Raw genomic sequence first — 21409 nt, 5'->3', positions numbered from 1 at the left:
CATAAACAGTCATGTAGTTATATTAATAGAAACCTTTAGCCTGTTTTACACACATCTTGCTCTGCTGCAATGTATCCCCAGTCAGTAATGTGCAGTGGAAAGAACTTTAGGGTGGCAACTTATTTGGGGGGGCTCTAGTGAGCAGCACAATTCCTGGAGCACCTTCTGCAGATTTTTAACTGTGAAATCTAAACAGAAACAGTGTTGTTTTAAAGGAATTCTGTCATTATTTTTAAGCTGTTTACACTGCAAATAATTCACTCTACAATATAAAATGTCATTCCTGAACCAACAAGTATATTTTTTTAGTTGTAATATTGGTGTGTAGGTGCATCTCAGCTCATTTTGCCTGGTCATGTGCTTTCAGAAAGAGACAGTACTTTAGGATGGAACTGCTTTCTGGCAGGCTGTTGTTTCTCCTACTCAATGTAACTGAAGGTTTCTCAGTGGGACCTGGATTTTACTATTGAGTGCTGTTCTTAGATCTACCAGGCAGCTGTTATCTTGTGTTAGGGAGCTGCTATCTGGTTACCTTCCCATTGTTCTTTTGTTTGGCTGCTGGGGAGGAAAGGGAGGGGTGATATCACTCCAACTTGCATTACAACAGTAAAGAGTGACTGAAGTTAATCAGAGCACAAGTCACGTGACTGGGGCAGCTGGGAAACTGACAAAATGTCTAGCCCCATGTCAGATTTCAAAATTAAATATAAAAAAATCTGTTTGCTCTTTTAAGAAATGGATTTCAGCGCAGAATTTTGCTTGAGTAGCACTATTAACTGATGTGTTTTTTTAAAAAAAATTTCGCATGACAGTATCCCCTTAAGGGCAAATTCATCCATCTTTCCGAAATGTAAATGAGATCATCTTGGTGCTGGATCTTTTTTACTGGGCCCCTTATACTCCTGTTAGAGCTGCTGGTTCTTCCATGCCTGCTTTTGTTTCTACTATATATCTGCCTATTCAAAGCGGTGGAAAAGGGGTTCTTATCAAATCTGCCCATTAAAGGAGACATATAAGATAAATATCTAATACAAGTAATTCTAAAACAACTGGACTTGCTGAGTAATCATTGAAGACGTTTCACTACTCATCCGAGCAGCTTCTTCAGTTCAACTGACTGGTGTGGGAATTCCTCGGCATATAAACTCTTCCACTAATCCAATCAAAATAAATAAAAAAAACCTAATATTGTAGGCCATAATGTATATTATTATATGGTGCTGGTTTTACTTTTGGCTGTATTGTCTTCAAAATTAGCCCCTTTATTTGAGATTCCCATAGATGTTCTCTAGTTCCTGTTTCACAAGAAGAGTGGGCGTGTCCTAACGGTTCCTGCCAGAAGCACAGTAGGAGGGGGACAGCCAATCACAGCCCTGCGGCCACAGAAGCATGCTTCAGTTCCCTATCAGGTCAGCCTAGCTGCTGATTGGTTCCTGTCCTACAGTGCCCCCAGCTCCCCTGCACAGCCAGACAATTCAGCTGGCAGAAAGTGGAAAAGATGAGCGGGACTAGTAGGTTTTTTGCAGAAATTTAAGTAACCAGAAACACAACTATTTAAAGCACATTCCTTCTATATTTAAAACAGTTTAATGCGCTGGCGCATTCTTGTTTTTTTACATAATATGTCTCCTTTAAAGGGGTTGTTCACTTTGAAATTAACTCTTTACTATAATGTAGGGAGTGATATTCTGAGCATATGTGCTGTTGTTTTAAATTTTTTACTATGTGTGATTTTCAGGGGCTGAGCAAAGGAGAAAAACTAGAGACAGTTGACTTCTATGTATCAACTACACCAGGCCCCTCCCCAATGAATTCTAACTCCTCCCCACAGGCGCCACTACTAACAACAAACTTGCTCAGCAGCTGTAGCTTAGTTGTGCTCTCTCCCAGCATACCCCGCGCGTGACACGTCACGCAGAGTAACGCCCCGCCTCCGCTTCTCCCGGCTTGCCCCAGACAACAACAACAACTACCGGCATGCTTCGCGGTGGCTCCTCCAATAGTAGCGCAGCAGGAACCGACTTCTGCCGCTGTGATTGGTCGAAGTGGAACATCCGGGTTCCCCAAAGGAAGTAAGTGACGTTTCCTGCCCAGGCTGGAGCCGGAGGAGGAGGAGGAGAATGGCTGCACAGGGAGGTGGGTTGTTTGAGGCTGGGAGAGGCCGGCTGTTTGCGGTTGGTTCTAACGGGAAACCTTAGCTTCTGTTATGGGAGTTGCCGCCTATTAAGTGGAGAGGGGCACAGACTATTTCAAGAGATGAGTGATAGGTATTTACACTCAAGGGCTTTGCAACCTGTGGCTTTTGCTGAACTGTAACTCTCAGTAGTTTCAGTCAGTGAGGATTTTATACCAGGAATCTACACTGAGCCTTTGGACAAGCCTGGCTTCTTATAACTTGGGGGCTTGTGGTTTTACTGCATTGAGTGTAACTGATATTGTCCTCCTGTGCATTGCTAAGTGTCAGGAACACATCTTTGTGATTGTGTATATCTATCTATCTATCTATATCTTCCTTGTTATTTAATCATATACCTAATAATTGCTTGTCCCCCCTCATTATATACCTCATTAAAGGAGTTGTTCACCTTTGAGTTAACTGTTAGTATAATGTAGAGAGGGATATTCTGAGACCATTTGCAATTGGTTTTCATTTTTTATTATTTGTGGTTTTTAAGTTATTTGGCTTTTTATTTAGCAGCTCTGCAGTTTGCAATTTCAGCAATCTGGTTGCTAGAGTCCGAATGACCCTAGCAACCATGCACTGATTTGAATAAGAGACTGGAATATGAATAGGAGAGAGGGCTTGAATAGAAAGATGAGTAATAAAATGTAGCAATAACAGTCCTTTTGCAGAACGTTTTTTAGATGGTGGTCAGTGAAAAGAGTCAGAAGAAGAAGGCAACTAAACTATTGAAAAAAATAAAGACCAATTGAAGAGTTGCTTAGCAACTGCCATTCTATAACATACAAAAAGTTAACTTAAAGGACAAGGAAAGTTAAACTAAAGAAGTAGCTAGAAATGTTGTACATTATGTTTTAGGCTTGCCCAAGGCAACCGCAACCCTTTAGCAGTAAAGATTTGTGTCTCCAAAGATGCCCCAGTAGCTCCCCATCTTCTGCTGATTCACTGCACATGCTCTGTGCTGCTGTCACTTACTGAGCTTAGGGACCCACTCACAATATACAGTACACATAGAATAGAAATGTCACAATATAAGGCTGATTAGTAATTAATACACATAATTACTACATGGCAGCACAGAAACCAGTGCAATTAGCATCAGAATTGAATAATCAGCAAACCTGTAGCATCATCTTATATTACAGCCAGGGAAGCTCATTTTCTGCTGGATAATTAGTGACGAGCCCTAAGCTTAGCTTCTCAACAGCCAATCAGAGCCCACTGAGCATGTGAGTGTCACAGACACTTTCCAAGATGGCGACCCCCTGTGACAAGTTTGAAGTCCTGGATCATTGCTGCTATTCACAAGCTCAAACTTTAGGTGCAGTAAGTTCAGTATGTAAAACATTGCATTTTTAGCCATATTCATTTTTAGGGTTTAGTTCTCTTTTAAAGGTAAACAGACACTTTAACAAGGCATGGTTCTGCAACGTTCCAAAACTCCTGGGCATTACACACCATTGTCTCTGCACCCTCCTGGGCATCACATACATTAGTAACATTTAACACATGATTCCCAGGGCAGGATTCTGACACCCCTCTGGACATTACAAACCTCACCCACAATACATACAAGGTAACCCCTTCCAGGGCATTACACACTCCCTCCTAGCTCATGATTGGACGTTCACAGGGCATTATTATGCTACTCCCTTGGGCACCCCACTATGATTGATACCTTCCCTTCTCATCTCAGTTGCTATGGGCAACTGCAGTGGTGCAGATTAGTAAATCAGCCTCCATATGCCACCACACTGTTCTGCCTTCTGAATATAGCAAGTTTCATTCATAAGGTGAACTATATGCCCCATATAGGATTCCGTTTTCGCACATTTTTCACAGTCTGCTGGCATCAGGGGATCAGTTGTGCATGTATGGGTGTTCAGGGGGAATTTAAATTTATTTGTTGTAAGTGGTTTCTCATAAGAACTACAGATGCTCTGGGACAAAGGGTCAGAATAAATTTGGGGCTGTTTGCATGTTTAAAGAATGACCATGTGATAATATTCTGTTGATCTCTAAAATGTTTTCCAATTAGTATCAAAATAGGGATTTTCTACCAATGGAAACACTTGTTTCTTCTGATCTACAAGCTACAACTGGGCATACACTGCCTAATATAAGCTGCCGATTCTGCCCCTTCCAGGCATCAGTTTATTGGCAAATGTGTGGCCAACAGATATCTCGCCAAAAATTTGTCAGATCTCTATTGGGCAGGTTACAAAAATCCCTTTAGACAAGGAACTTAGCAGGTTGATGAGGCCTGATTCCACTGGGCATGTACTGCGCTCTGATTGTTGGCCCATCCACCAGATTTTGCCTTCACGTGGGTAGTCAGATTGTTCACTCATTTGGTGACATGGCCGGAGAAGCTCTCCTTAAAAGGGGACCTATCTTGAAAATGAAAATTTTACATAAGCTTCATCACACTCAAATAAGATACTTTCTAGATGCAATCAATTACATATTCTGTACCATTTCTGAAATAATCAAGTTCATGTTCACTATCTCTCTCAGCATCTGTTTCTCTTCATTCTATCTTCATGCAGCAGTTGGGTGTCAGAAATGGTACAGAATATTTAATTGATTGTATTTAGAAAGTTTCTTATGTTAGTATGATGAAGCTTATATTAAATGTTCACGATAGGTCCCCCTTTTACACGGATGACCAACTTAACACAGTGAAAATGATGTATGGCAAGACATCTGTTCTCTTATTCTCTCTCTTTGATCTCAAACTCTGCTCACCTTATTGTGTTCATCTTCCTCTGGCTTCTCTTTTTCTTTCTTCTGCAGTTTCCCTGGCTATGACTCTGAATCCTTTACTTCATTCACCACCCTTACCTACAGCTCCCATGAATATGGCACAGACTCCTTCCTCTATTACAGCTTCCACTGGTAATACCTCCTGTACTTTCCTCTTTTACTGCCCATGCTGTGGTACGAACTGTATCCCTGAACAGACTGTGGAATGATTTATATATGTGATGTGTGGAATGACTTGTGTTTGTGTCCTATGTAGTCTTTCACTACACTTAAGTGTTTATTTCTATTTCTCCAATGACTTTCTGAATACTGTATATTGCCAATCAGCCTGTGGGGCTTTCAGCTAGATCTTAGCTTGCCCATACTTGTGGGAAATCAAACTAATCTTATTGGCCTACCAGCAGGATTGCTACATTTTATATGGGACAATATGTGCTGCTACTCCTGACCAAATTGACAGGTTATTTAGCCACAGAGGGGTGCCAAAATAATAATAGTGATGCACTGAATCCAGGATTCTGTTCTGAATTCAGCCAAGATTTGACCTTTTTCAGCAGGATTCAGATTCGGCTGAATCCGAATCCAAAAAAATCATGTATATTTTCGTTACACAAACAAAGAAGTCAAAAATTGTTTAAACACATGCTGTGTTCTCTTTCCCCTAACTTCCCTAATTTAATATGCAAATTAGGGTTCGGGATTCAGCTGAATCTTTCACAAAGGACTTTAGGCCGAATCCTAAAATAGTGGGTTTGGTGCATCCCTACAAAATAATGGCCTTTCTGATATCTGATCAGGAAGGCTGGAAAATGACTTTGGGGAAGGATACCCACTGAGGAGTGATTAAAGTGTTCTCTTAATGAGGGTTCATGGGCTTCCAATGTAATCAGATAATTATGTGGCCCAGCGAATTTGTATGGACTTGTATGATCCAATCAGGCATCATACAGTTTGCTTGGAAACTAATTTGAACAATGATATATGGGTTTATCCATGCCGGTTATTTGTTCCTCCTCATCATAACTGACTTCTTTTTGCTATTTCAGAAGTAGCCAAGTATATACAGTCACAGAATGGAATCCCCCCGTCCAATCCTGTCATCAGTTCTATGGACCCCTATCATGCCTGCAGTATTCTCCAGCAACTTAAAGCAATGTACGACGAGGGCAAGCTGACAGATATCGTGGTGCAAGTGGATCACGGGAAACATTTTTCTTGCCACAGAAATGTTCTTGCAGCAATCAGTCCTTACTTCAGGTATGAGCAGCTCAAGCCTGCATCTTCTCTAATACTGGTGGCTTGCAGTGAGTAAAGGCAAGAGTTATTTTATAACAAAACATACATTCACATTCCTGGTTCAGAAGTAAGGGTACATACACAGGTTTGCATATTAAAGGGGTGGTTCACCTTTTAGGTAACTCTTAGTATGTTATAGAATAGCCAATTCTAAGCAACTTTTGTATTGGGTTTTCATTATTTTTTTTTTTTATAGTTTTTAAGTTATTTACCTTTTTCTTCTGATTCTTTGCAGCTTTGCCTCCTTGGCATAGCGGAGGGGCAGACCATATTTGATTGACAGCTGAGATTTTAAACTGAGCTTACAACAGCTATGAACGCTTTAATAAAAAATAGAAATTGAATTTCATGTTTAATTTGCAAAGGACTATTTTTGTGTCTGGGTGACAGGTTAATTTAATATTCAGAGAGAATTGGCAGTTGGTCTTTATTTCTTTTTTGTGGATTTGAAAGAATTAACTTTTGGTTCTGCAGCATTCCAGTTTGGAATTTTAGCAGTAGTTTGAATGAGACACTGGCAAATGACGATTGGTAAATAATAAAAAGTAACAGTAATTGTAGCCTCACGGAGCAAGTTTTTTTTGGCTGCTGGGCTTAAAGGAGAAGGAAAGGTTGAAATAAGTAAGCCTTATCAGAAAGGTCTATATAAATACACCAGTAAACCCTCAAAGTAATGTTGCTCTGAGTTCTCTGTCAAAAGAAACACCACATTTCTTTCCTTCTATTGTGTACTCATGGGCTTCTGTATCAGACTTCCTGTTTTCAGCTGAAACCTCCAGGGCTACGGCTTGAGCATGCTCAGTTTGCTCCTCTCTCCCCCTCCCTCCTCCCCTCCCTGCTGTAATCTGAGCCCAGAGCTATGAGTGAGCAGGGAGAGACACGGGCAGAAACTGATGTCACACCAAGCTAAAATGGCAGCTGCTATCCTAAACAAACAGAGTGAGCTTCTAGAGCTGTTTACTCAGGTATGATAAAGCATTCTGCAGAATAAATATAGTGTTATAGCTTGCACTATTGGGCTAATCTATTGGCAATAGACTGCCTTGGTAGATTTCCTTTAATGCCCCCCCCCTTGTGAAAAAATGGTAGTAAATGAAAACGTTTGCAAAACAGAGAATTGTCAAATATAACAAAACCAACAACAAAATGTACAAATTAAATACACTTTTATAGGAGGGAGAGATTTAGTATGATGGTCCACCGCAGTATCTGTGTTCCAACAATTCACCCTGTGGACTTTTCTTGTACAGATACTGATGCTGATCAATTGCTTTAATCTATCAATCTATCCCATGAACACTGATGCAGCAAAAGTTTTAAATTATAATATACGTTTTTTTTTTAATTAGATCTATGTTCACTAGCGGCCTTACAGAGAGCACCCAGAAAGAAGTGCGGTTAGTTGGAATTGAAGCCGAGTCCATGCAACTTGTATTGAACTATGCATATACATCCAGAGTTCAGCTAACTGAGGCTAACGTCCAAGCTTTATTCACTGCGGCTAGTATCTTCCAGATCCCCTCTCTCCAGGATCAGTGCGCCCAGTATATGGTCAGTCGCTTGGAACCACAAAACTCTATCGGAGTCTTTAGCTTTGCTGATCACTACGGCCATCAGGAACTGAAGGAGAAAGCCCAAGACTATATCCGCAAAAAGTTTCTTTACGTCACCAAAGAGCAAGAGTTTCTGCACCTGACGAAAGACCAACTCATAAGCATATTGAACAGCGACGACTTGGATGTTGATAAGGAAGAACACGTTTACGACAGCATCATCAGTTGGTATGAACACGAGCAGGAGACGAGAGAAGTGCATCTTCCGGAAATATTTGCCAAATGCATCCGCATGCCCCTCATGGAAGAGACATTTGTTGAACAGATCCCCCCCATATTTGCACAGGCTATGCCCATAAACAGGGTACCGAAGGGAAAGATTAGTGCCAATTGCTGTACTCGGAGGCTGGGCATGACCGCTTCTGAAATGATCATCTGCTTCGAGGCCGCAAACAAACACTCAGGAAAAAAGCAAACTGTGCCTTGTCTGGACACACTAACAGGAAAAGTCTATAAACTATGCAAACCGCCTGGTGACTTGAGAGAAGTTGGGATCCTTGTGACCCCCGATAATGAACTCTACATCGCTGGGGGGTACAGGCCGAGCAACAATGATGTCTGCATAGACCACAAGGCAGAAAGTGACTTCTGGTTGTACGACCATTCAAGCAATCGATGGCTCGCGAAGGCTCCCCTGCTCCGAGCGCGAATAGGCTGCAAACTGGTTCATTGTTGTGCTAAATTATACGCTATAGGGGGCCGTGTTTACGAAGGGGATGGACGCAATCCACTTAAATCTGTTGAGTGTTACGATACCAGAGACAACTGTTGGACAGCCGTGAGTTTAATGCCAGTAGCAATGGAGTTTCATAGCGCTGTGGAATACAAAGACAAGATCTATATTTTACAGGGTAAGCCATTTTTATTTATTTTTAAAGATTTTATTTTTTAAGGGGTGATTCGCCTTTCTATCAACTTTTAGTATGTTATAGAATGGCTATTTCTAAGCAACTTTTCAACTTCATAATTTATTTTTAATTGTTTTTTAATTATTTGGCTTTTTCTTTGAACTCTTTCCAGCTTTCATACTGGGGTCACTGACCCCGTCTAACAACAAATGCCCTGTAAAGCTACAAATGTATTGTTATTGCTACTTTTTATTACTCATCCTTTTATTCTGGTTCTCTCCCATTCATATTCTAGTACCTGGTTCAAATCAGGGCATGGTTGCTAGGTTAATTTGGATCCTAGCAACCAGATTGCTTGAATAGCAATTTGGAGAGCTGTTGAATAAAAATCGAAATAACGTGAAAACCACAAATAATTAAAAAATAAAAACCAATTGCAATTTGTCTCAGAATATCACTCTCTACACCATACTAAAAGTTAATCGAAAGGTGAACAACCCCTTTAACTTTTAAAGAAAAAAAATACATACATTTATAATAAAAGAAGGAAAGAGAAGAAAAAGACAAACAGTGAGGGAAGGAGATAGACCAGACCTTGAATATGTCTTAAATGCACTTAGCTATTCTGTAGGTCAAGCCATGTACCCCATATAGTGTTTAATCTCTCTGAGCAGCCTCTGGCTAGGTAGGTGAATTTCTTGCTCGGTAGGAAATCGTTCACTAGTTTTTGCCAGAATCGTATGGTAGGTGGGTCAAGAGATTTCCAGTGCATTAGGATGGCCTTTTTAGCATAGCATAGCTACTGCAAGTAGCACAACCTGAGTACGACTGAAGCCCCTGTGATTCCAAGCAAGCAGAGTTCTGGGGAGCGAATATACAAAAAGGTAAGCTTCTCGTTAATATACTGAAGAACCTTCCTCCAAAATCTTTGGATTGAATTGGACCAGAATACATGGAGCCTACAGCATCTCTGCATTGAGGACATTGATCAGACACATGATCATATATTTTTGCTACCTGATGGGAGATTAAATACACCCTGTTCAAAAATGTTATTTGTATATGTATCTATCCCTCAGAGATTCGGTAAGCCATTTTTATTCATGCTTTTAAATGGCAGTGTAAGTATCCTCTGCACACCTGCTGCTTTCCATTATTTTCCCAGGCACTGGACTGAGAGCCTCTCAGTAAAACCCTCAGTGCAGCTATGTATGAACAAGACTTGTAAACTCAACCGTCTTCAAATGGTTTCAGCCCATTTATTATCCAACAAAAAGCTATTTTTCAGACGTGAACCCATCTCATCTTCATCATGCCAATCCCTAAACATTGTATCTGTCTGTCCTGTAAATCTCTTCATATTAAATGAATAGACAGTCCGTTAAGAGAAACTCTGCGTTAAGTCCTGTTGGAAAAGTGAATTAGCACCGACGAAATAATAAAGAACCCACTGAAATATAGATAAGTTCAGGTTCAGTGCGCTAAAAATAAATTGCCTTTTTCACCAGTACCTAAGAAAGAAGAATATGCTGGATAGTGTGTTAACTTTTCAGATCACAGTTATGGACAGAATTAGAGCTACTCAATGAGAATACTTGATTAAGTGTGTATCGCAAATTACTGCCTCTATGATGACATATTGCCTGCAATTTAAAGCACATATAGGGGCAAATTCACTAAGCGCCGAACGCTAGCGTCAATTCGCTAGCGTTGGGCATTTTCGTTACTTCGCAAATTCACTAACGAACGCTGGCGTAGATTCGCTAGTGTTACTTCGCACCCTTACGCCTGGCGAATTTTCGCTACGGACATAACTACGCAAATTCACTAACGCGCGCAGTGTACTGAACGCTACCTTTTACGCTAGACTTCCTTCGCCACCTCAGACCAGGCGAAGCGCAATAGAGTGGATAGGGATTGCTTCAAAAAAAGTCAAAATTTTGAGTAGTTCTAATTCTGTCTGTAACTGTGATCTGAAAAGTTAACACACTATCCAGCATATTCTTCTTTCTTAGGTACTTGGTCGAATATGGCAATTTATTTTTAGCGCACTGAACCTGAACTTCTCTTCATAGTAAATTACCTGAATCCCCTTCGAAGTGCAGATTGCCGTTTTCTCCATGTTTTTGAAGGGCAACTTGTGTCCTAACATAAATGCCCCTCATTTTATTTACTATTGTGACCCCAAGTGAAAGCCGGGAAGGCAGACAAGAAGGCAGATCATTTAAAAACCCGGATCAAATTAAAAATGAAGACCAAAATCCAAACAATAATTCCGTCCCCTGGGGAATAATTTAAAACCTGCCTTAAAGAAGAAGGAATATCATTTTCTACTTGGAGGTGCGAAAAGTTAGGCACCCCCAAGTGACTACTTTTATTTTCCTGACACCCCAGGTCAGTGCTCCTATTAGCAGAAAACTGCACGGCCCGGGATTATTCCAGTGAGTACCACGGATCTATCGTCTTCCTGCTTCTTTAAGTCTTCTTGCAGCTGAGCATGCGCAGTAGAGCTAAAAGTCAAACTTCGACTGTTTCGCTCTACTACGTATCCATCTGCCCCGGGAAGTTTAAAAACCAAAGAAGCAGGAAGATGATCGCTCCATTGTGCCAGGCCAGTGCAGTTTTCTGCTGATAGGAGCACCTGCCTAGGGTGTCGGGTAAGTAAAAGTAGTCACTTGGGGGTGCTTAACTTTTGGCACCCCCAAGTAGAAAATGGTATTCCTTCTCCTTTAACAAAATTTACCTGCAGTAAATACCAGGTCAGCTGATGTGTGGGCTACCTTTTATTTATTTTTCCCATTATATATGCATAGGTCATTTGTTTTGAAGGAAACATGTTTTATATGCACATGTTTTTGATTAACTCTTGCTCTAATGTGCATATGTTATATCTTATCCGTGACCCCAATGTTATGAGAAATCAACTTTACTGAACAAAAAAAAATGTTAAGCTTTTCTAAATCTGTTTGGGGCATCTAAATAAATCGTTCAGTTATCAAGCAGGTTATAAATCCCATCGACGAGCAAATCAGCACGTTTATGTGGCCCTCATGCGATTGGTCTCCATACTCTCCTGATCTGAGTGTTGGCCAGCAATGGGATCAGCCTGATTTGGTCCACCATGTGGGTGGCCAAATTGGCCCAGTTCCACTCGATTGCCCACCTCTCATCAAGTAGATCTGCCTATGTAGGGCCTCCTTTGGGGATCTCCATGGCAATACTAGGTCGGTTTAATTTAAATCTGGAGGAGGATGAAAAATGCAATTGACCATAAAACTTTCTACTCCTTGGCCCAGCAACCTCTAGTCATTCCACCATATTTGATTTGTGTGGGTCAACCAGCAAGAGTTTGGGGCAAGCAGGCTGATAAACAGTATAAACGTCTCGTCTCTGCATAATTCTGTGCTGGAAAATGCTGGTGTGCTGCAACAAATCGCTCTCTTCAAGTCATGGAGTATTCTTTATCTTACAACTTGTATTTCCAGGTTGTGAGTCATACCAGGTAAGATTTGTTTAATAAACACCACTTTTCTTTCTTTTTATTTTCCTCTAACAGATATAAGGTTATAGCCTAATTATGCAAAGCATATTCTGCATGCATTTCATTTATACTTATCTGGGGGAGCTGCCATATTATTCCCTCACTGCTTTATGAAGGTCTAGCTTATTTTGTTGCAGAGATCGCACCCTTATATAGTTATATTTATGCATACGTGTGGGAGATACCATATATTCTACTTTAGACAATGTGAGGATCTAGCTAATTCATGTCCAGAACCTTCTTTCTCTGTATACCTGTGTTTGGGCACCTATGTATAGAATATCATTGAGCTGAAAAAAGTACAGAGGGCAACATAGTTAATGACAGAAGTGAAATGTTTAAGTTGTGAGAGAAGACAGTCGCCAGCCCCCCCCCCCCCGCCCCAAACCATAGATTGGTGCATGTAACTTTTTTCCATCGCTTGTATCATCACAAGGGCACAGGTATGGGATCCGTTATCCGGAAACCCATTATCTAGAAAGTTCTGAAAGGCTGTCTCCCATAGACTCCCATTTTATCCAAGTAATCCAAATTTCTTTGTAAAAAAATTCCTTTTTCTCTGTAATAATAATACAGTACAGGTATGGAACCTGTTATCCAGAATGCTTGGGACCTGGGGTTTTCTGGTTAACGGATCTTTCTGTAATTTCGATCTTCATACCTTAAAGGGGATGTAAAGGGAAAATCATAAAATCCCATTTTACTTTATTTAATGAAAAATAAATCTATCTCTAATATACGTTAATTAAAAAAATTAGTACTGTTTTTATTATAAACCTGACTGTATGCAGTGAAATTCCTCCTTCATGTTACTTGCTCTGACTGCTGTGGATAGGAATTGTCAGACGGTCCCTAACTGCTCTGCAGGGAAACCATCGTACTTTCAAACGGCAGGGGGAGCGACTCCCTAGAACAGGGATCCCCAACCTTTTGGACCCGTGAGCAACATTCAGAAGTAAAAGGAGTTGTGGAGCAACAGTAGCATGAAAAATGTTCTTGGGGTGCCAAATAAAGTGCTGTGATTGGCCATTTGGTAGCCCTATGGGGATTATCAACCTACATTGAGGCTCTGTTTGGCAGTACAGCTGGTTTTTATACAACCAAAACTTGCCTCCAAGCCTGGAATTCAACAATAAACACCTGCTTTGAGGCCACTGGGAGCAACATCCAAGGGGTTGGAGAGCAACATGTTGCTCACGAGCTACTGGTTGGGGACCACTGCCCTAGAACTTGAGCAGCTTTGTTTGTTCCTGTAGAGCAGTCAGCAATCTGTAGAGATGTGTATCCACAGACCCGGTTCAATCTGCATATTTTGATTATTAATCAGTCTTGCTGTATCGGCTTCTATGGCGGATATTATTTGACTTGTGCTGTTTTGATATTTTATGACGTTCCCTAAGCTTAACCTCCCAACTGAAGCCCAGACCACACTGAGCACGTGCACAGTCTTGGTGTATAACAAAGTTACAAGATGGTGACCCCCTGTGGCCAACTTTGAAAGCATAAATCATTTGTTTGATTAGGCTTGTGGTGCAGTAAGTTCATGTTTATATTTAGTATACAAAATACAGCATTTCTAGCCTTATTCTATTTTAGACTTTAGTTTCCCTTTGCCTACTAAAAAATCATGTAAAAATAAACCCAATAGGCTGGTTTTGCCTCCAATAAGGATTAATTATATCTTAGTATAAGATACTGGTTTATTATTACAGCGAAAAAGGAAATCATTTTTCAAAATATGGATAATTTGGATTATTTATAAAATGAAGTCTATCGGAGACAACCATTCCATAATTCAGAGCTTTCCAGATAATGGGTTTCCGAATAATGGACCATATAAAAACACGAGGCTGAAGGCCTTTTGCAACTGGGGGTACTTTATTTATTATAATACGTGAGTCGTGACAGAAATGACATCCCAACTCGCCGTTTATAAGGATATAATTTACAGGATATTTCAGTATTATACTGAAATACATTGACTATTTTTAAAGGGGTACTCGACGTAAAAATGATTACCGGTAAATATGCTTTGATGTTTTATAGCTAGGAGTAAATCTAGGGAATATTCTCTGTTCTTAGTTGAGTCTTTCCCATTTTTATGTGGCATGCTTAAAATGGTCTTCCACCCAAATTGCTGTTTTTGCATAGGAAAAAAAATGTGTTTTTCTAATCAACTTTTCCAGTTTACATTTTAATTGCAACTTTTCAATGATTGTAAAATTATTTATTAACTGTAACTAAAAGTACTCTCTCTTTTATTTTATCTTTTTGTTCTGACTCCTGAAACAGTTTTGCAAGCCAGATTGTTTAAAGGGACAACTGCCAAAATATGAATGTGTTTAAAAATACTGTTGTCTATGCTTTTTTTTTTTTTTTTTTTTTCAAAAGAGCAAACTGATTTAATTTTGAAATCTGACATGGGGCTTGACATATTGTCCGTTTCCCAGGAGCCCCCAGTCATGTGACTTGTGCTTTGATAAACTTCAGTCAGTCTTTACTGCTGTACTGCAAGTTGGAGTGATATCACCACCCTCCCGCCCCGAGCCCCCCCAGCAGCCAAACAGAACAATGGGAAGGTAACCAGATAACATCTCCCTAACACAAGATAACAGCTGCCTGGTAGATATAAGAAAAACACTCTATAGTAAAAATCCAGGTCCCACTGCGACTCATTCAGTTACATTGAGTAGGAGAAACAACAGCCTGCCAGAAAGCAGTTCCATCCTAAAGTGCTGGCTCTTTCTGAAAACACATGACCAGGCAAAATGACCTACACACCAATATTACAACATCAACAACAAAAAAATACGCTTATTGGTTACATTTTGCATATCAGAGTGAATTATTTGCAGTGTAAACTGTGTCATTTAGAAATATAAACGACACCATAAAAATAAGACTCCCAGACAGAATCCTGTTAAGTATTGAAAAAAATGTTTAGTGTTGCTGTTCCTTTAATACACTGAAGTTAATATATTAATGCCGGACAATTTGCCCCAGTGCAGGTGAAAATGCAAAACAGATCAAGGGCGCTCTCCCAAGCAGTGGAGGCTCCATCTATCATTTTTAAATACAGGTATGGGACCTGTTATCCAGAATGCTCGGGACCTGGGGCTTTCCGGATAACGGATATTTCCGTAATTTGGATCTTCATACCTAGTCTACTAGAAAATCATGTAAAAATTAAATAAATCCAATAGGTTGGTTTTGCTTCCAATAAGGATTAATTATATCTTAGTTGGGATCAAGTACAAGTTACTGTTTTATTATTGCACAGAAAAAGGAAATCCTTTAATTATTTGAATAAAATGGAGCCTATGGGACACTACCTATGCGTAATTCGGAGCTTTCTGGATCATGGGTTTCCGGATAATGGATTCCATACCTGTATGTGTTATTTGTATGTCTAAGTATCAGTACACTTGGATAGTAATCATGTACCTTTATGATTTAGGGGATGTGTTCCTTTGCTATGACCCACCAAGAGACTACTGGTGTTACCTTACCCCCATGACTGCGCCCCGAGTCCAAGGAATGGCAGCTGTATACAAGGATTCCATCTACTATGTCGGCGGAAGCCACGCAAACCACCGCGTTCTCACAGTGGAGGCCTACGACGTCGAACAAAACCGGTGGACTCGAAAGAAAGATCTTCCCTGCGAACAGTCTTCGAACCCGTACATCAAGCTGGTGGTCTTTAAAAGTAAGCTCCACCTCTTCGTCCGAGCGACCCAAGTCAGCGTGGAAGAGTTTGTGTTCCGGACGAGCAGGAAAAACTCCCTCTACCAATACGACGAGGTGGCGGACAGCTGGAAAAAAGTTTACGAATCTCCCGAGCGGCTGTGGGACCTCGGCCGCCACTTTGAATGCGCAGTCGCTAAACTCTATCCACAGTGTCTTCAGAAAGTTCTCTGATCTCCCGTCTTCTCCTTCCGTGTTAACGGGACTCCCGGAAACTTCACAACTGTCAGTATTTAATATTGGTTGGATGCGGACAAGTCTTGGACTTGGTACAGGTGCTTAGAAAAGTTGCAGTCGGAGTTTTGGTGAAGGGGGGCAGCTACGTTAGTTTATTTTATTGGTTTTTTTTTTTCACCATTTATTGTTGGTGAACTCTAAGTTTACAAAGTGCAATTATCGGCGTTTTTTTTTTTTTTTCCTCATGGTGTACATGGAATCATATCATAAATATATTCTGATGCGGCGGATGCTAACCTGCCTCCGTTGCCAAACTATAACTCTCAGTGTTGTCTGGCAGTCACCTGTTGGAGGATGCTGGGAATTGTAGTTGAGAGAGAAATGTTTTTGTGTGTGTGGTACAGGTTAGCCAATGCTGTTTTGTTGTCATGTAGAACCAGTTTTTGGTGCTAGAGTGGTTTTCATGATGGGTGGGGGAGGGGGGTGGGGCGGGAGGCTTTGGCATTCGAGGGACTATTTAAAGTTAATGATACATTTCTTTGGAGGATCCAGAATATCTATGCACTAGAGGGGAGCAGATCTAGCATTAACAGCTGCAGCTAGTTTTAAAGGAATTGTTCAGTATAAAAATAAAAACTGGGTAAATAGATAGGCTGTGCAAAATAAAAAATGTTTCTACTTCCTGCTTTTCAGCTCTCTTGCTTTACACTGATTGGTTACCAGGCAGTAACCAATCAGTGACTTAAAGGGGGCCACATGGGTCATAACTGTTGCTTTTGAATCTGAGCTGAATGCTGAGGATCAATTGCAAACTCACTGAACAATTATTTCCCATGTGGGCCTCCTTATTTGGACTAACTCAGAGTTAGAGAGCTGAAAAGCAGGAAGTAGTGTTCTAGCTATTATGTTACACATCCAGTCACTCCAGCCGTTATACATGACATTTTTGGCTAACTAATTATATCAGAAACATTTTTTTTTTGCACAGCCTATCTATTTACCCAGTTTTTATTTTTACAGTGCAGTTCCACCTATTTTTTTTTTTCTTCTCGTGTAATCGCGTGCATGCATTTGTACTAAAGCGAGATCGATCTGTAAAAACAGGACTGGGATCCTGCTTTAACCCGGCTCTGGCCGTCGCTCTTTCAGAGTTGGCCTTTAACCGGTAATATTTATTAAGAAGGCGATTCCCACCTGGTGATTTATATAGAAAACCTTTTACATGTCTGCGTGCCTTTCCGATCATGAGGCGGCACTCTAGTGGTACTGCGTCTTCAGAGTGTGAAGTTTTATTTATTACGGGTAATATCTAAGGCAATACCACTAGGGTTTGTGTCCTACCGCTTGAGAATTGGGTAGATGTACTGCTGCGGAACACTTGAATCTTATTGAGATTTACTGTATACCAGGTAAGCTAGGGAACCCAACATTGGCCAACTTCTCCTTCCCAAACTGGGGCAGCTACAGAGTCGCCTTGTTGGGTGTCAAATCCTCCTCCCAGTGCTTATTTTATGTACAGGTATGGGACCGGTTATCCAGAATGCTCGGGACCTGGGGTTTTCCGGATAATGGCACTTTACATAATTTGGATCTTCATACCTTAAGGCTACTAGAAAATCATTTAAACATTAATTAAATCCAATAGGCTGGTTTTGCCTCCAATAAGGATTAATTATATCTTAGTTGGGATCAAGTACAATCTACTGTTTTATTATTACAGAGAAAAAGAAAATAATTTTTAGAAATGTGGATTATTTGGATAAAATGGAGTCTATAGGAGGTGTCTTTTCCTTAATTTGGAGCTTTCTGGATAACAGATCCCATACCTGTACTAGTTCATCCCTTATACTGGGTTTCAGCTCCTCCCATACAGCCGATTCCTTCGAAGGGCAGACACGCACACATGGAGATTCGGGGAGATTAGCTTTGTGCGACTTTAGAAAACGAAGCGCTCAGAGTGCCATCTCACCGGCGATTTAGATTCTAGCCGGCGGGAAGGCAGTTCGGGGAGATTAGTTGCCCGAAGAAGAGGCGATTTGTCCACTTCACGTTCCCAAAATGTGGCAGCTACAGAGTCGCCCTGTTGGGTGTGAAATCCTCCTCCCAGTGCTTATTTTATGTACAGGTATGGGACCTGTTATCCAGAATGCTTGGGGCATGGGCTTTTCCAGATAATGCATCTTTCCATAATTTGGATCTTCATACCTTAAGTCTACTAGAAAATCATTTAAACATTAATTAAAGCCGAAAGGCTGGTTTTGCCTCCAATAAGGATTAATTATATATTGGTTTGGATCAAGAACAGGGTACAAACTAATTATTACAGAGATAAATTACTTGGAGTCTATGGGAGACGGCCTTTCCGTAATTTGGAACTTTCAGGATAACAGGTTTCCTGATAACAGATCCCATGTGTGTATATATGTATGTGTATGTGTATATATATATACACACACACAAAAGTAGAAAGTAGCGACACTCACAGGTTTTTTAAAGTTGCAAAAACAAAAAAAGATGTTTATTGTGGTTCAACGTTTCGATCCCCCACAGGGATCTTCGTCAGGAGTGTACAAACAAACATTCAATGTTTGTTTGTAAATGCAAAAGTATTCAATGTTTGTTTGTACACTCCTGACGAAGATCCCTGTGGGGGATCGAAACGTTGAGCCACAATAAACATCTTTTTTTGTTTTTGCAACTTTAAAAAACCTGTGTGTCGCTACTTTCTACTGACCAGCACTCCCTTTAAAAGCTTGATAATTTTATTGTCATTCTGTAATATCCATATATATATATATATATCATTATTTTTTTTTAATACAGGTATTGAGAGGTACACGATGCTAGAGCGGGTTTTTATTTGTTGCACATGCTTTAATTTTGAATTTTGATGGTGCTATCTTTTTAATACTAGAAGACCAACATTTTTTTTTTTTTTTAATTTTCTATTAAAGCAGTCGGAGGTGGAGCAGATTTAATAGGAAAAGAGAAGTATCGAATGTGCTGTTTTCATATTCCCCTCCAAAATACACAGCAGGTATAAGTTTATTGTCCGACTGCTGTGTCGTTGATGAGTGGGAGCCGTCCTATTGCTTGAGGCCTTGGATTAGATTTGGAGCAGATATTCTGGTAAGACTTGTTAGTTTTCAGAGCAATGGCAGCTCCCTCTTTAAATATGCAGAGTGGAAAGGTTCTGTGCTCACAATATGCTTAACCCACATCCATTGTTGCTTATTTAAAGAGGATATATACCTAAAACTAAAGGGGTGGCTCACCTTTATGTTAACTGTTAGTATGTTATAGAATGACTCATTCTAAGCATTATTCAATTGGTCTTTTTTTATTTCTGAATATTTATTGTTTTCTTCTTACTCTTTCCAGTTTTCAAATGGGCAGGGGCGGGGGGTCACTGATCCCATCTAAAAAAGAAAAACAACAATTCCTCTGTAAGGCTACTTATTATTACTTTATCACTCCTCTTTCTATTTGGACCCTCTGTTGTTGATATCTCCGTCTTTTATTCAAATCAGCGCAATAATTGGGTTGGGGCAACAGCATGGGCTTGTCCCACAGGAAAAACTGGATCCTGGTGTTGTGGATCATTGATAGAAAATGTATGTAATGATCATCTCTGAAAGCCTTTGTCCACGTTTTATCTATTTTAGGGAGAAGAGGCTGATCAATATGTAGGTTTGCATTGCTGGTAACCACTGCAGATCACATCTCCCTTATATCATTGCAATGAGATCCAGACCAGCAGTGCAGGGGATCCAGCAAAACGATACTGGTTCTCATTAGTTGTGGAATTCACTCATCCAGCTTTCCATATAGACTGGCACAGCTGGGGGGCTGCAGGCTTCCAATTCCTCGTACAAATAATAAATTAATTCCACCTTCCCATGTCTGCCAGTTCTAGTACAAGTATGGGATCCTTTATCTAGAAAGCTCAACCCAAGTCTACACATACAAATGTTTAGTGGCCATGCAAGCAGTGCACAGTAAAGCATCACACCTACACACACTATACAGAAAATGCAGGGTACCTAACATTCTGAATAATAGATCCTATATGTATACAAGGTTCTAAGCACACTATTTTCTTCTCTTATCTGACCCATCCGTTCCCCCTTATTTGTATAGTTACAACCGAACACTAAGATTCCCTTCAGTACATTGCGCAAAGATTAAATCCCATTACCGAGACTCTATAAAGGAGTGGGACCTGTTATCCAGAATGCTGGGGTTTTCCAGATAACGGATCTTTCCGTAAAGTCTACTAAAATATCATGTAAACATGAAATAAACCCAATAGGCTGGTTTTGCTTCCAATAAGGATTAATTATATCTTAGTTGGGATCAAGTACAAGCGACTGTTTTATTATTGCACAGAAAAAGGAAATCATTTTTAAAATTCTGGATTATTATGGAGTCTATGGGAGACGTCCTTTCTGTAACTCAGAGCATTCTGGATAATGGGTTGCTGGATAATGGATCCCATACCTGTGTGTGTGTGTATGTGTGTATATATATATATATATATATATATATATATATATATATATATATATATATATATCTCTCTCTCTATCTCTAATTTATTTTTTGGTGCCAGTATCCCTTTACCTGCATAGTGTACAGGCCAACCTAATAAAAATATGAGGCAATAACAAAACACAAGTATGGAATCTATTATCCGGAAACCCGATATCCAGAAATCTCTGAATTAAAGAAAGGCCTTCTCCCATTGACTCCATTTTACCCAAATAATTCAGACTTTTAAAAATGATTTCCTTTTTCTGTGTAATAATAAAACAGTAGCTTGTACTTGATCTATATATTTATGTTGAAATATATAGGGTGTCCGTCATAGTTTGGGATACACCAAATACACTATTTGGGATTCGGCCGAATCCCCGAATCCTTCATGAAAGATTTGGTTGAATACCGAATCTAAACCTAATTTGCATTTGCAAATTAGAGGTGGGAAAGGAAAAAGAATGTTTCACTTCCTGTTTTAAGACGAAAAGTCAAGAGATTTCCCTTCCCACACCTAATTTACATATGCACATTTGGATTTGGTTCGGCCACACACAAGTATTCGGCCGAATCCTGCTGAAAAAGGCCGAATCCTGGGTATAGGTATCCATTGAAGTTAGTGATTCTTTTCCTGTTGTATTTCTGTGACCCCCATCCACAGCCAGAAAACCACGGGTCGCAGACCCCCAGCTGTAGAACAAGTTGA

At 40.2% G+C, this 21409-nt stretch overlaps 1 protein-coding gene across 3 annotated transcripts; it reads left to right on the top strand.

Annotated features, from left to right (window-relative positions):
- Positions 1 to 1983: 1983 nt before the first annotated feature.
- Positions 1984 to 20114, top strand: kbtbd8.L (kelch repeat and BTB (POZ) domain containing 8 L homeolog). Of its 3 annotated transcripts, none has more exons than XM_041590901.1 (5): positions 2005 to 2136; positions 4979 to 5080; positions 5995 to 6205; positions 7594 to 8708; positions 19122 to 20114. In XM_041590901.1, exons 1-5 carry the CDS (start codon positions 2121 to 2123, stop codon positions 19208 to 19210), a joined length of 1533 nt encoding a protein of 510 aa, XP_041446835.1. In that variant the 5' UTR covers positions 2005 to 2120; the 3' UTR covers positions 19211 to 20114. The 3 variants fall into 3 exon arrangements, with proteins under 3 accessions (XP_018114696.1, XP_041446835.1, XP_018114695.1); XM_018259206.2 differs by lacking the exon at positions 19122 to 20114 and adding an exon at positions 15704 to 17394 and having other exon boundaries at positions 2009 to 2136; XM_018259207.2 differs by lacking the exons at positions 4979 to 5080; positions 19122 to 20114 and adding an exon at positions 15704 to 17394 and having other exon boundaries at positions 1984 to 2136.
- The last annotated feature ends 1295 nt before the right edge of the window (positions 20115 to 21409 follow it).

Source organism: Xenopus laevis, chromosome 4L (assembly GCF_017654675.1).
Source record: "Xenopus laevis strain J_2021 chromosome 4L, Xenopus_laevis_v10.1, whole genome shotgun sequence".
Taxonomy (NCBI): domain Eukaryota; kingdom Metazoa; phylum Chordata; class Amphibia; order Anura; family Pipidae; genus Xenopus; species Xenopus laevis.
The sequence above is the reverse complement of the archived record's forward strand: the minus strand, read 5'-3'. Positions and strand labels throughout refer to the sequence as shown.